At 40.1% G+C, this 16,950-nt stretch overlaps 1 protein-coding gene across 1 annotated transcript in view; it reads right to left on the bottom strand.

Annotated features, from left to right (window-relative positions):
* The window catches only part of si:dkeyp-14d3.1 (transmembrane protein 132C), a 118,594-nt gene that overhangs the window by 52,035 nt on the left and 49,609 nt on the right, over positions 1–16,950 (bottom strand). The window contains exon 3 of the mRNA XM_018668927.1: positions 3,526–3,672. Coding sequence (XP_018524443.1) covers positions 3,526–3,672 — 147 coding nt within the window. The remainder of the gene's footprint in view (positions 1–3,525; positions 3,673–16,950) is intronic.

Raw genomic sequence — 16,950 nt, 5'->3', positions numbered from 1 at the left:
ACGATCCATTTCTACCACGGCTGACAGTCTGAGCTCTGCTTCCAATTTTCAGTTTTTGTGTGTGTGTGTGTGTGTGTGTGTGTGTGTGTCTATGTCAAGATGAAAATCCAACCTCGCTGCAATCATGAGAGCAGTTAGTGATGACATATATGTTTGCCGGTGTTATTAGCTCACTCACTAACAGCTGCACACCCTGACAGGCTGAGCTACCCTTACCCTTCCATCCTAGCCTGGATAGAATAAAGAAAAAGAGTATTAATCTTAAATAGCTACACCATGGAATTGGTGCTGGAATTTACTTTTAAAAAATGTGTTTTTTAGTAAACATTTAATAGTAAATATTTGTTTCATTTGCATCTGAAAAATTAGTAAGTTCAGTCTGTAAATGTTACCAGTATTGTCCCTAAGCATAAACAGTTGTAAACTGTTTGTTATATAGGTATAAGCAGTCTACATTTTGTGCCACCCATTACCAGCCATGGTTTATGAACATGAAAGTTGTTTCATCATAGTACATAATTCATTCTTTACAAAAAAACAAACAAACAAAAACAAAACAAAACAAAAAAAAAAACATGCTTTTGTTTACTTTCACAATTCCTTCACCTTTCCATTCCTCCATCCAAGCAATGAGTTTCCTTGATTACATCCAAATAAAACTGTGTGTCAGTGGCCATGCAATGTGTAAAAGAGTTATAATAATAACAATAAAAAGATGGGAAATTTCAAGGGCAGGTGATTTGATATGAATGCTTAACTTTGAGTGTGCTTAATAACACATAAACTGTGTGTGACTCTCTGGCAACTTTCAATTTTTTGAGCACTTTTTAAACAGGACTTTGAGTGAACAGTTAGTGAGACAATGTTATAAACTTAAGTATAAACTTAACCCAATACAGATACATGCACAAAAATCTGCATGGTCTCTGGTCAATATAGTGTACTTTTAGGGAGAGGGTCTCATGAGAATAGAAGCAATGTCTAACTGCAGTACCACATATGTAGATAAATGGATAATCATGTTCTTCCTCTTGTTAAAAAACAAAAATTAAGATGCAAACTGGATCCACATTTCTTTGACCTACAGCATTCACACACCTCCTCATCCTCCCATCCTCAAGAAAGGAGCAGAGAGAAGAAAGGAGGCTGAATGACAGCTCAACAGATGAGATAGCTATGTCTAATCCCCTTCTAAAAGAGCTTCATTGAAATGACTGGGAGCAGGGAGGACAAGACGAAAGAAAAATTGGAGCATTGTGTATTTTATAGCCATCATGCAGCGTCTTTGGTCTTCTCTGTGAAGTGACTTTGACAGCTGTGGGGATTAAGGAGCAGTCCATCGTACATGGCCCAAACAGCAGGGATTAGACTAAATATGCTCACTCTTGTCTCTGGCTTCTTCACTTAGTAAATCAATAAAACATGATTTTACAACAGTAACAGAGCAAGTGTGTGTGTGGGTGGGGGGAGTGAAGGTAAGGTCATGAGGCAGAGCAGAGAGAATAATACCTGCATAAAAGGGTGAGAGAACGGCTCCGGAGGGAAGGAGGAGCCAGCTGCCAAGTGTTGCTGCTCACTGCTGCAGTCTGTTGCAAGCTCCTTTTTATGTTGTTCAAGATCCTGCAGCTTCCCTTAGAGCCATGCACAGGCACTTTACATGAGATCCATGGGAACATTATTGTTAAAGGCCAAGAATTCAACCTGGACAACAACTGGACTCACACATTTGCCTTGCCAAAAAAAATCTTACTGTGCTACAACAATCGATATGAGAACAGAAATCATTTTTAGCTCACAGTTGTAGCACAACTACATATACTCTGATTATTATCTTTAAGTTGATAAAAAGATTATTTTCAACAGCACATTTTGCATTCCTGTATATTTGCAGTCAGTGTAAACCTCTATTTATTGGACTGTGATGTCAGAACTTACAGTATTATATGAGTGAATAGAAGGTCTGAAAACAAGTTTCAGTACATGTTTGCAACTGTCTGCTAATAAAGTAAAGTTGTACCATATGTTCTGAGAGGTGGAAATATTAAACCTATGTCAAAACATGCCACTGAGATCTGGATTTAACCATCAGCAGTGTACATAGCACTGTAGTATCACACAACACATTATAGCACGAGACATCAATTAAAGAAAATCTTTATTAGCTCCCTCTGATTTTACAGCCACGGCCGTTCAAAGGCAGGAACAGCTATCTTTGTTTTATGTGCTGTGGAACTGTAGTTACACTATAATCATTCCTCGGAGTGATCCACTAATAGCAGCATGTCTAAACAAATCACTGGACCAACAGATTCAAATTACACATGTTTCATAGACTGCTCTACACTTAAATAACCCCTACACAACTTTGATTATAAAGTTGCAGTTTTAATGTCAAGTATCCTGTTTTCTTAAGGGAGTGGTTTTGAATTTGCTAAGTGGAACGAAAGCTAAAGAGCAAATAAGTGGAGCTTTCTCCTACTCTAAATCTGCCTCTAATCCATAAAATTACACCTGTCACTAGAAAGTTAGATTTATTAAAACTACTTCCTGATCCGAGAAGGAAAACCATTAAAACACACAAAGGCCTTCAATCAGCAGTTAATTAACACAGCAACCTTTTTTTCCCCAGTGCTGGCAATCACTTCCCTATCTGCCAGATTAGTTTAAGGACGTGAATACAGATAGGAAATGACCAAAACAAGTTTGAGGCTATATGGCAGCTATGGCAGCACAGAAAATAAGTATGCAAATAAAAAAGAGAGCATGAAGGAGGAGGGACGATGGAGAGAGAGAGAGAAATATAGAAGAGAGGGGATATTGCAATAGTCTATTAACTTTTCTCTCCCCACAGTGGTCTCAGCAGACATCTCCCATGGCCTTTATGTCAACTCAAGTGTGTCATTTCAGCAAAGGGAACATCACTTAGATAACCATTCACACTGTTTGTGTCAGTGCCTGTGTGTCTCTTGGAAATGATCAGCAACAGCACTTTCTAAAATGATGGTAATGTAAAGCACTGTAAAAACATCTTACAGGAGATTGGACCATTACCCAATCTAAGCGATCTTGCTAACTCAGTGGCTGACTATCACAAAAGTGAGAAAATGAGAATCTGAAGCAGTTATATAAAAAATAGCAATTCTTAATTGCGATACAAGTTTTTTTTTTGCATACAAAAAAGTTGACTAAAAATTTAAAATATATTTTTACAAAGTAGACAGGACAACTTCTGCTGTATCAGCTAAACATGAAGATGGTGGCCTGTGGGAGCTGAACTACTGATTAATGCTGCAATAATTAATCTTTCTTTTTTTTTCCTAGTACGTTCGGTACATCAACTTTGTATGCTAATAAGGTACACGTCAAAAATAAACAACAAAAAGAATGTGTTTCACAGTGTGAAAATGTGTGTAATGTAATGAAGGTAGTCTCCTGGAGACACATTCATATCTGTTTCCCACTTAAGTAGGAAGTCTCCCAAAACCTTGATGTGTTCCTTTAAAGTGAAGTAATTCATCTGCTTACCTTTGCTGATCATAGCTGGACTCCTTCCTGCGGCAGTGCAGAGTCACCACCCGGTGGCCTTCACTCCTCACATCCTGGCTGACTATCCATTGAGTCGGGTTGCTTGGACGAGCCCCTAGAAACGTCACTCCTTCTTTCAGCTTAACTCTGTGGAGAAACAAAGACATGGTTATGAAAGTATAGAGGCCAAAAGATTCTCTTCTGCTCCCAAAAAGATCCTCATTTCAGTGAATTATTGGATGTATCCAGCTGATCCCTGCGTAGCAGCTGCGTCCAAAAAGACGATTTGATCTTTTTCCTCCATCATTCTGTCTAGCTGCACTGCATTGTCTTCAAAAGATGTCACAGCTGTTATCTTGGTTTTGATCACAGTTTTTGTTTCCCAAGAGAACAACTAGTTGTGTCATTGTATGTGCTCCACCTGTTAATCAAGTAACCAAAACACAGACAACACCTGCTATTTTAATGTGCAATTTGTGTGTCTTAACCTGTATGACTAGTGTTGGTGTACATCTTTGCTAAAATCTCATTGAGTTTTATCCAAAATACCATGTATCAGAATTACTAAATCAAAAATAACTTCTCTTTCCCCTGCCATCTGTGGTGAATGTGCTGTTTGCCATGATATGAGGGTATAAGTGGGATGTGACCATCCCATTATGTCACTCCTCTCTCTAATTTACCTCCCCCAGCAATAGATTCACTCTCTCGCAGTCTGAAAAGGACATTATGAAAAGGTTTCTTTGACTGCAGCAAAATTACAGCGTCAATGTCCTTGGCTCAGTAGACTACAAAGGAGGAAAATGTCCATAGGAAAAAAAGGAAATGAAAATCTCCCTTAAAGGTAACCCATATTTTAAAGTATATCCACTGTAGAGAGAAGAGTGATCGAAAGGTCAAAGTGTTGACATAAAATAGACTTAGACTAATGTTCCATAGTATTACATGTTCATAGGCCCATGTGATTTGGCCTAAGAGCATTCCAGGATTGAAGAAAAAACTAAATTATAACAGAAGACCCAATCACTTTCCTTATCCGTTCCATACCAGGTTGGCAGATGAGACCAAAGATAGGACTTTGCTTTCATCTTGAATTTGTTGCTACACTTTAACATGCACTATGCCTGCCTGTCTGTATGCCAATGAGTATGTCTGCCCTCTCCAGTCAAGCCTCTCTCTTTGATGTGATGTCTTATCATGTTGTGAAGGGGGTTATATACGAAGTGAAAATGGGTAATATGACAGATGGTAGGCCTCCCATCCCTATAAGAAAAAAAGAACATAAAGCGGAAGGGTCACTCTGAATGAATGTGTATATGTATGTGGTGTATGTGGGCGTGTGTGTGTGTAGTCATATGTTTATGTTGCAGTGTTTCTCAGATGTTTTGATGTCTTTTTGCCAACTGCTCTCCTCTCTGTTGTGTGTGTATGAATGAATGCCTACAGACATTTACAGATTTTGCCAGTACATCATATGTTCATCATATTTTTGTCTTTAGAGATGAGATCTGTGTCAGTCTAGGCAACCACGGAATAATGGATTTTTGCCATGACTTGGCTGAAAGACATGGCAGACTACACCAGCCCAATCATAGCTTGCCATCTTTAAGAACAAGCCTGACGTGAGGTGAACTGTAACACTGACAAATATTGGGTTTATGAAAGAAAGCAAACCTTGAACCATTCATCATCTCTCAGCAGTTATTTTGGCTCTGTCTTTTGTGAAGTTGTGGATGAGCAGCATGTATAAGTGTGCAGGGGAGGATGTTGTGCTCGCAAGTGTGCGTAATTTGATTAATTGATTAAAACATCTCTCACGCTTTCTCATGTTTATAGTTGTGAATTGAAGAAGACTCTGTGCTTGTTTGGGTTAATGTAATGGAACAAGAAGTTGTCAAACTGGGCAAGAGAGGGCAAAACAAATCTGACACACATCTTTTTGTCAGGATGTTATTCCAAATTCTGCAGTGGAAGATAATCAAATAATTGCCACAGTGAATAAATAGTTGGTTTGATTCCTTTCAGAAGTAGACAACAGTATGTATTAAAAAGAAACACTGGCAATTTTACACGAGGGTAATTTTACACATCATGAGGAGTTCTACAAGGCCTGTGTAACAGTTGTATAATGTCTTCTGTGGCTCTGGGGGATTATTGTCAGGTCTGAAAAATAACCCTAGTGATCTCATCAGGTTTATTTCAGTTTAGACTCAAAGGCAAATTTAAGATAACCTACATGGCAAACTGTGGGCGTGAAGGTTAGAAGGCATGGGCATTTACAAGGGAGGGAAGATCTAATGAAAACATGCTTTTTAGTTGTAATGTAGGATCCAGAATTTTTGGAGCTTGACCCGTACTAGGAACTAAAAGTCAGATACTGCAGTAGTCTAATGCACTGATTTTTACAATTTCTTAAAAAAAAAAAACTTTTTTCAAAATACACAGAAATTCTCCAATACAGTGGGATCTGTAGCTCATAATATAAGACAGCCACAAGATATACTATGTTTGTAACCCTGAAAACACCCAGTGTCCACAGTCTTGACTAGATGGCTATATTTATGTTTCCATTCATCCTCCTTTGATTGAAAGTGACAAGAACCTGCCTGCACAACTTAAACATACTGGAGTAGTGGGAAATCTCCTCAACCTGTTTACTTTATAGAAGACAGGTGGGGCAAAAATGGCTGTACCAAGAAGTAAATTACAACACTTCATCTTAACCTACAGCAAACTATGGAATACACAGAATAAACGCTTACAATGCCAGTCCAAGGATGGGTTTTTTTCCTCACTAAATGGAAGATCCACTGTTCAAGCCAGAGTGAAAGGATGTGCTGAGGAGTAACTTTCTGGCAGTGCGCATACGACTGCAACACAAAAAGCTCATGCACAGTCCTCCTCGTGTCCCAACGGGAAGGCTTGGGGTCTTGTATCTGGTTTCTTTACACTTCAGTGATCAGGATGTCTATCAGTGGTTTCCAGTAGGGCTTCAGAATGTTTTAAACACAGTTGAGTCTCAGAGGGGAACCAGTCATTACTCCACAGACCGTATCTGAGCTCACAGAGCAGTTGTTGGAGAATGGTTGAAGTATCTTTTATTGACTTAATGGTCAGTTTGTCCCTGTAATCAGCTAGCGTAAGAGTCTCCTGCAGGTTAAATAGCAATCAGCCACCACTAGTGACTAATAGATTCATGTTGTAACCTTCAGCAAGGAATATAAGCCATCACATAGAAAAGGGCTAAATATATAACTGACTACACAATCCTCATCTAAACTATGACTATACATGACACCTTGAGTTAAATACTGATATAAGCATGGTCACAATGCAACACATTCACAATAACAATGTTCACATGGTGATATTTAATAGGTACATGCTAGAGCATGCCACAGAAAGCAAGTGCAACTGAGGCTGGTGGGAATGTCATTAGTTTGCCAGGTATCTCTTAACAAACCAAATTATTAAATAATTATGAGTTTTTAACTGAAAATTTGATCTGATGAAGTCAGGATGGTTTATTTTCTGGGGACCATTAATTTTTACAAGATTTGGCACCAATCCTTCAAATAGATGTTGAGATATTTCACTAGAAATGAAAACTTTGACCTGCTGGTTACTCTACACAAAACATCTGATTTTCTAGGTTTCATCCTCTGGTTTCATCTAATGCATTATTGTACCAAATTTCATATTAATCCATCTAATATTATATTACACATATATATGTCAGTAAAGATAAAAATGTCAACCTGCTGGCAGCAGTGGAGGAAAAGTTAGGATATCACCAAAGTCTGTGGGATTCATCATCTGGGAATCATGACTGTTTGTAGATTTGAGATATTTCAGTCTTGACCAAAATGGTGGACAAATCAATAGACCATCTTTAAAAAAAATGGCATTGCGATTGACAGTGCAAATAAAAGAGTTTTGCACACTATACATTGTAGACTTCAGATAGCAGTATCCTTATGTATTTTCCTTAATCTTGCGGTCTTGTGTATACATTTAATACAACTAAACTGAATCACTCTGTTGTGTGATATTCCAAGTCAAAAAAAATAAAGAATGGAGGCAAGGGCAAGACTCCCAGCAATAGGGTAGAAGTCTGACAAGCAGACACTCCCCCCGAAAATGAAAGAGAAGGCAACACTTTATACCAATGCACCTGGGCTATCCTCAGTCTGTGAATAGTTTTCCTGTGAAGCCATGGAGCTACAATTGAGACTGAATGTTCTGAATACCAAGTATTACACAACCAGAGAGGAAGTAAAGAGACAATGGCCCACAGAGACAAAAAGGGGAAAAGTGTAAAAAGGCAGCAGCATTTAGGTGACAGTTTAAAGTTACACTGGATGTAACTTCTCAAAATTGTCAGCAATCATGAGAGAACCTGACGAGTCGGCACTGTACTAAGTCTGAGTCAAACTGAGCTGAACAAAGAGAAGTGGATGCAGGTAATACAGAGGCAATCAGGAAATACAGAGTGGTTCATACCCAAATCTAATGTCAGTTCATATCATCATGACCCTTTCTTGGACAAGAGAATGAAGAACCTCATGTGGCAAATACAGTATATTCTATCTTCACATTATTTCCCTCGCATGATTCTGAGTCTGTACTCTCTCTACCACCCATCCTCCCTCAGACCTTAGGGGCTCCCTTAATAAATAGTGATGAGATAAGTAGGAGAGCTACTTCTCAGTGGGGCAGTGAAAGAAATAAACATTTCCGGGGGAAATCCAATAAGGTTGAGGCTGGACGATAATGGGAGTCCCCAGTCAGTGGTCTGTGACCTAGGCTGCACTCCTGTTACCTCTGTGGCCTGCTTCCATCTGGCTCTGTCAGGCTGCTCCTGGCTCACAAGAATCACAGGGTTTGGTGACCTATTCTGACCATATCTCTCCGCTGACTCCTCTGAGAACCATCTGCATCTACAATCAGCAGCTCCCCAAGGAACCCTTTCCTGTTTTATTGTGCCATCCCGCCTACATAAACAGTGTGCAGGGAATGCAACAGCTCAGTGGGGAATGGGGAAAAGAGAGAAGCTGCAGTGTGGGGAAATGGCAGAAAGACAGCGGGAGGACAGTACATTGTGATGGTTTGTGGTTGACGGCTAATGGAACAGTGTAGAGCACTGTGCTCATCTTCGAGTCTGCTGCTTCGCAGACCATAACTGCTGTAAGAGCATACACTGGAATGAACATACACAGTGGAAAACAAAAAATAAATCAGGCCAAACGCCTACACTCCGATCCCGAAGCGACGTATCAAACCAGACTTATTTTATGTCTGCAATGTACAATAAGACATGGAAACTTTTCCAAAGTCTCAAAAAATTCAAAACAAATTTTTGATGGTTTTTACTGATTTTGTATGTATGTATGTGTCTGAGAGTGTATGCAGGGGATCATATCTCTTTAATAAATTGTGGTGTTACTGATGGATTTACCACACCAACCCTCCCTCTTAGCTATTAGACAGCAGAGAGCTGTTGTGTGTACCTGATTGCTTATGACTGTATGTGTTTGTAAAGCGATATACTGTAGGTTTCATTTTAGCCATGCTAGAAGCATGACTAGGATGGTGATGGCAGTTTGTCTGTTCACCACTTTCGGCCAGACAGAAGTAACACAACAACTATTGGATGGATTACATTTCCCTGACGCCAAGAGGATGAATAATCCTAATGACCTCTGGTGCCATCAGAAGGTCAAAGCTTTCACTGGTCTGTGAAATATCAGACCAGACAACTTGCCACAATCACGCACACACACATTTTCAACAGACATTCATTTTTCCCAGACAATGTGTCCTCATGACTTTGGTGACAGTAAGGGCTATAGAGGCAAGATTGGGGATAGCTGAGTTATCAAGCTGTGTAATATCTGGAGGTCCAAGCAGTACAGCCCAAAATAGGGGTCCCTGTCCCCTAGAAATCATATTAAACACACATGTACAACTGGACAACAGCAAATGTATTTGTATGAAACTTAATTGCTGGCTGGATTATGTTTTTTTTTTTCTTTTTTTAATGAATGAAGCACTACATTTAGTAACAGCAGTGGATTAACCAGGAGGTGGCTGGGGAGGATGGCAGGCAAACAAAGTGCACACCAAAGACCAGGATTCACATCCACAGTCCCATCTGTGGTTAGGAGTAGTCAGCATAAGCCCTTTGCCCTAAGCCATTATTATTATTATTATTACTACTACTATTTACATTTTGACCTAGTCTGTGTATCTGCAATGTTGTCTTTCTCCTACCCCATTCCCCCACCCCCTCTCTTTCTGTCTAAACCCAACCGGTCGAGGCAGATGGCCGCCCACCTTGAGTCCGGTTCTGCTCGAGGTTTCTGCCTCTTAAAAGGAAGTTTTTCCTTGCCACAGTCGCCTAGTGCTTGCTCATGGTGGGATCTGTTGGGTTTTTCTCTGTAAATCTTATAAGATAAAGAGTACGGTCTAGACCTGCTCTATATGTACAGTGCCTTGAGATAACTTCTGTTGTGAATTGGCGCTATATAAATAAAATTTGACTTGACTTGACTTTGGTTTCCTTAACCTTAACCAAGTGCCATGAGTACCTAAACATAACCATAAAAAAGTGTCAAACTTTTGTCACTACTACAAGATCATATATTTTAGCCGAAAGCAAATATGCTAAATATTTTGACGGAGAACATGTTACTGATACATTCAGTATCAACATATTTGGGTCTTTTCAAATACATAAATTAACAACATTTCTTCATTGTGTTAACAGAAAATGTAATCTGGATGTAATTATGTTTACTAAAAAACATATCTGCTGTTGCTGTTTATTTGTATATAAACATAATTTCTAGGGGACAGGATTGATCTCCAGTACACAGCAGCAACATAAAGTCTGTTACAATGTGTGGTTCTGAATGCTGGCAGTAAACCAGAGCTGTGCAAAGAACCACATTGTTTCAGATTGATCTGCATGAAGAAATACCTCTACACAAAGCTGCTAGCAAGGCTGCTGACTCTTGGTCTTTTTTCTCTTTATTTGCCTTTCAAAAAGGAAAGGAAAAGAACAAAAAAGAAATACTGTCGGTGAGGCCATAGGCAGGTAGGAGTTTAGGTAAATAGAAAGATGGCAAGACAGAAAAGGAGAAAAGAAGGTTAGGGAAGAGGCTGAGTGACTGAGTCAGTGTGTTTGCAGGCACAGAGCGTGACTGTACTCTGCAGTTACTTAAATCCATCTGCTGTGCTGCTCATCTCGACCATTCATCAGAAGGAAGGAAAACAGATGCTTCGATACTACAGGTTACAGGAGACCAAAATAAGCAGTGTTTGTGGATGGACAGGGGCTCAGAGACATCAAACAGTTACAATGTCAATAGGACGACAGGTAGTGTGATTAAAATGTAATGTCCTAACACAATACTTTTGAGTCCCTTTATGAAAACTATAATAAAAGTATGAGGCTGTGACAGAGCATCACTGTCTGCTGGCTGTCAGCATGATCAGGTAAACATAATATCCTCACTCTATCACCCTCGCATCAGCCTATTCTTAGTATGAATTATTCATTTGCTCCCTCTGTTTAAGCTACATAATGTCAACATAAATGATAAAGTATTTAGAATTCCCCATGTGTATCCATGCAAATATTTGCATTTATTACTGCATACAGACTAGTATTTTAGATTCTATTTGGTAGTACAAGGCTTTAGAAGGAAGTGCCACAGCCTGCCAGAACTTAGCACTAAGTGTCCAAAATAATGCAGTACATTAGACAATTATGTACCTTTTGCTCATGTGTCAGTGGGGGAGCTACTAAGTGCTAGTAACATGCTCTACCCACAGTGGCAGTCATTTTCCTCACATGCCAGGAGACACATTTTATTGGCTTTTCATTTCTGAATCACACAGTGGAGATTACAGAAGTACCCATTGTTATGCTGAGTGGCCATAAAAGAGAGGGGAGATGCATTTTGTATGGAGATCTGTTTGCCAATTACTCTATCTTTTGTGTATACACGGTGTGAGCAATGAAAGGGAAGCACCGAAAATCCCATATGAAGAATTCATATGATTGCTATCATGGAGCGTGGTTCTCACAGAATGTGTCCACCTAATTGGATTTTCACCACATTCAAGAGCACAGCGAGACAGGGAAAAACCATGCAGGAAGAAAAAAAAAGGGCAGCAGAGAGAAACAGAAACAGTCAATAATACTCAGATGTGAGTTTTCTAAGATATTTTAAGACTTATAAAATATTTGATCAGCTTTTCCTCTCCAGTTTCATCAAATACAATGGTTTTCAATCAAACCAGGCTAAAATTTAATTCAACCAATTCAAGAGCGTCGCTTTTTACAAAAACAAGACTGACTGCAGTTAGTTAGTTTGAAGGTTAGTGAAATTGCTCCTCTAGCCTGTGAATTGCAGTATCATCCCTTGTTGGAGGATATTAAAGTGTATTTGAGAGGAGCTTATTTAGAGCGAGCAGGTAGTGAGGTTCAACAAAGGCTGCTGGGAAGTGTGTATTTCCACTCTTCTCCTGCATGGGGGCAGGCAGGCAGCCGCAGGCTAATCTGCAGATGAACGTGAGGTAAACACGATGTCTTTCATTTTGAGTGCAACAGCAAATGCTCTCAAAACTCACACGAGCGCAGGTGCAGGAAAATGACACACCCACACACAAACACTCAGAAATGCACACACACACACACATGTACTCATGCATGTATGGCTTGCACATGTATGTACACACACTCTCAAACGAATGCAGAAACACATATTCATAGGAGCAGGCCTCTGTTAAGCTGTGACGAAGAGATAATGTCATAACGTTGCCTTTGGCAGATTTACCCGCACTCTTGTTTTTCTGTTTTTTTTCCCCTTTTTGCTCCTTTTCATTTTATTTCCAGTTTTGAGAAGGTTGGGGGAATAAATAGTTGCATGCCCAGAGGAAATGGTTAGTAAATGGGAAGCTATATTGAAGGCTGTGGCTCTGCTGCTCCAACACTGATGTCTCATCCCTGGTTTCATGCAGTGTGTTGGTCAGAGTGCTTTACATAAAGGCAAGGAGCCTAAATCATAACGTTACCTCAGTTAATTTTGTAAAGAGATACATTGTTTCATGAAATACCCCTGCACAGAGCTCTCCACGTCAAGTCCTTAAAAGATGTAAAAAGATATGCCTCCTTATCTCTAGTTTGAAAACAGACATACTTGACAGGCATTCTTTATATGAACATATAATATACATGCATAACAGTATGTATTGTTGTGCAGCTAATTGTACACTCCAATTGCTGGAGCTGTAAAAAAAAAAAACATAAAAAACAAGTAACTAGTACAGTGAAAGTAAGGGGATGCCAAATCGCTTCCCACTGCAGGCTGTCGCTTAGCTGCAGTGGCAAACTGGTTCACTGCAATAATGATTTTGACAAACAAGAGGTATAATTACTTATTCCATCTTGACACAGTAAAAAGATCTGCTACTGCTTTATTATGTCTTACAGATTATATATTATTTCGAAATGTCAAAGCGTGCTTATTTAGCAAGAGTCATTAAATGTTCCTTGCTGTAGGTGAACAGACAAATGAGTGGTGAATTCAAAACCTTAAGCAAACGAGGAACAAAATGAGCAGGAATTCATCAATTTTAAGTTGTGACAAAATGTTATTTCAGGCAGTTTTGCCTTAAGTTGCAGTGGGTGACACTTAACTTTGCTGAAGTTTAAAATTTGTTCCTTGACTCAAACCAAAAAACATTCAGTCTGCCACACGTGGTGTACCAATGCAATATTAATACAGCAGGTGTCCATCAACGGGTGGATGGCGGTCATAGTCACTGACAAATAGAGCCCTGTGTGCACTGACACACCGATGTGATGTGACTGGCATGAGGTGCGGAGCCGTGTCAGGTTGAGGGGGACGGGGTGGGTGCAGGGGCACTGCATGGCATTGGCTTCTTAACCTCCCCCCAGAACCCATGGGTTATTTACATCAGCCAGTAGCTTCCTGCCGTCTTTTACACATCCCCCTCATCCCCCTGCCCCACCTCCACGTCTCCCCTTCCCAAGGGGGCATGGGAGTTGGTAAAAGATAAGCTTTGTGTCGTGGCAGAGGCAACTGACACTGCTTCAACAACATGAGGATTTAGCCTGCAAACAGAAAACTAATGCCCTGCACATGCGGGGAATCTCAGATACACAACAGCACCCATCTGCTCATGTATAACTACACATGAATGATAAGGCACGCGTTGGCACACACACACACACACACACACACACATTCACTCATGCATGTGCAGACACATTCACACAGTGAAATAAGCATAACAGAGCCACCCAAGAGTTCACACAGAGACAAGCCGTCAGGAATACACACACACACACACACACACACACACACACACACACACATACACACACACAATGAGGTAATGAACAGCCTGCTGCAGTAAACGGCCCCCGGCATGGCTTACTCTAATGCTCACAAAATTGCTTTTAATTGGTGGAAGAGAATAAATCAATGCAAACCATGTTTAGAATACTGGCAAAGGCAAGAGGAGAGGAAAGAGGGCAAAAAATGAATAGAGAGGAACAAAGGCTGGCGTGTGCAGATGATCAGACAAGGCTGCTGCAGGAATGAAAAATGTTACAGCAAAGTGTTGTTTGTGAGATTTTTTGCTGTTTCCCTTCTCTCCATAGCTTTATAAACTGGCATTACAAGTGCACTGCAACTTTTCATTCGGACTGCAGGATCATATCTCCACACAGTGAATCAGTAAGCCTGATAAGTAGTGAAGAATCCTCAGAGAGGCAAGAGGCCCATGGGGCGCCACGAAACTCGGCACCACATCCCCACCCCCCCTCGCCCACAGCTGCTTTGATGAAAATTAGCTGTCAGTCTACGGCATTCATCTGATCGACACAACTTCATCCACGGTTCACTGACCTTTACAGAGAAAGCAGGGGTAAGGACGGCTGCCCACCTCACGCAGCGATCAACAGACTGAGAGATAAAACAATAACAACCTCAGAAGCTCAATGAGATGACACCGCAAAGAGTTCGACTTCTCAGAGGAAGACAAGACTGGAGTCGGGAGGGCTGAGGTGTACAAAAGGATGTAGTTATGTGTGTGTGTGTGTGTGGTGCATGTGAGTGTGTGACAGCGTGTGCTCCAGTAACGAAAAGCAGCGAACATCAAATGGCTTGGGGGGGGGAGATGAAAGCCAAAAGCAGAGGTAAGAGGGACAGTGCTTCTGTGAAGACGGCTCAAATGAATTTAATCAAACTCGAAAAGTAGATATAATCTCCTATATGTCACCGTTTTGTTAGGACAAAATGAAAATTGCACCTTTTCTCTTAAGTTACACTGAAGGAGTTGATATGCCTTAAAATATTCAATTTGCAGGCTCACCAGGTAAAATCCATTAAAGCCAGCCAGTAATGTCAATTGAATTAGGGCTGCTTTGAACAAAGCATGGATTCCCTGTTCTTTCAGCTGAGTGGCTCTGCTGGCACCTTATTTGTAACCACAAGGCAAATGGGATTAGAAGGAGACACCGGCCGCTAATGTAACGACACAACTATTCAAATCATGCAAAACCACAGAGAGCCACTAACCATCTAATAGAGTACAGGCAGAAAGCATTGCAGTCTATTAAAGACTCAATTTGTATCTTCAAAATTGGCACCTAAATTGCTGAAACTGTCATTCTACATAGTGAATTAGGTGGGCTAAGAATATTCTTTTCACCTAGAAATTAACTGTGAACAAAAGACTTTAAGCACTGTGTGTGATGCTAAAGGTTTTTTGTTTGAATCTGTTGGGTTTTTAGATATTGGTGGTATAAAGACATGTTGTTTTATCTGCACACAAGTGCATCTGCCATCACTCTTATATAATATAAATATATATAATAAAAAACTGCATGAGTTAAAATTGAGCTTGAAAGTTCATTTCTGGCCTTGGAGCTGGGGACCCGGGCTGTGGTTGGAAATGGTGCTGATGAGAACCATGAGACTCAACCAAAACAGTAAAGTTGTGGGCTGTAAGAAAGAAAAACAATGAGCTAAAACCCTTTGCTGAATTGAGGGGAATTGCAGAGTTGAGTACTACTAACTACTTTAACATTACATGTGGTCATATGATCCAATTGTTTTCATAAAAAAGACTGATTAGTACTGCTTTAATAAATGTTTTAACTTTTTAACTCACTGAATATTTTATCAGTTGTCACAGAGATGGCTAAATTGTCATTCTGTGACTCAATTAAGTGTGGAATTTATTTTTTCAAAGTAAGTGAAGTAGCAAAGACACTGACTGACCTTCAGTGCAACAAGTGACCTTGATTCTGTCACCTTCACTGAGGATGAGGTCTTTAGCCTTTTTTAAACAGAAATCCCACTTTATTGCCATTAAGAAGACTCATCATTATGTTGTTTTTGCTTGTTTCCACTGAACCAAACAAAGTCAGCATAATGCCACCCCCATGAGTGATTTTAGACAGCTTGCCGGCGTTCCGGAGTCAGAGGCATGATGTGTAACACAGCAGCGTTGGCGTCTATTTCACTGCGCCAGCTAGCCCTTTTACACAGACATCGATTCGGCTCTTGACTATACCTCTGCTGCCGGCTTAAAGGCAGAATAACAATGTCCCCCCATTCTGTGTTCACACCTTTTATACAGAACTGCGAGGCAGAACAAAGGTTCCTGTCTTGTATGTGACTACATTAGTACAGCTACATCAGGAACATGGCTATCATGTTGTTGCTGTTTTTGGTTCTTGTCATTGTCTTTGCAGTGATACAGTATGTAAAATAGTTCTGATGTTTTTTTTTTCTTTCTGAAAATAATGCACATTTAGCCATCATAAAAGCCATCATAAAGACTAATAATTATAAAGATAAAGACTAAAACTATCTAACATGATAAAATGTCAGTAATGACAGCTGCTCTGTGGAAGACAGCAGTTTCCAGTTGCTATGTGTTTTTCTGACTTCATTATAGTGTATGATTCTAACTCTGCAGGTATTTTCAAATTTGACTTCCAAACTATATCTTTACTTGGCAATTTTGGATATTTTTCCTGCATCCTGAACAATGAGATGACCTTTCCTAATAAGAAGTGATGGAACACTGCCCACCCCCACCTCCACTATTCCTGTCTGGAAACCTACAGTATGTCATTTTAATCACACTGCTCCTCGTGGAGGACAATTCTTACCTAATGCCAGAGTTACGGTGGGGTGTGCTGACCCCTATTATATGACTCAAAGGTCTTCTGCAGAGTTAATTATCACCACAGCTGGCAGTGCCCTTGGCCTGTGCACTTGACAATACATTACTCAGCTGTGATTGACAGGTGACACAACCTATGACAAGCGAGGTGACATTACATTGAAGTGGGCAGTAGACGTTGTGTCCTTG

The sequence above is a fragment of the Lates calcarifer genome, linkage group LG13, assembly GCF_001640805.2.
Source record: "Lates calcarifer isolate ASB-BC8 linkage group LG13, TLL_Latcal_v3, whole genome shotgun sequence".
Taxonomy (NCBI): Eukaryota; Metazoa; Chordata; class Actinopteri; family Centropomidae; genus Lates; species Lates calcarifer.
The sequence above is the reverse complement of the archived record's forward strand: the minus strand, read 5'-3'. Positions and strand labels throughout refer to the sequence as shown.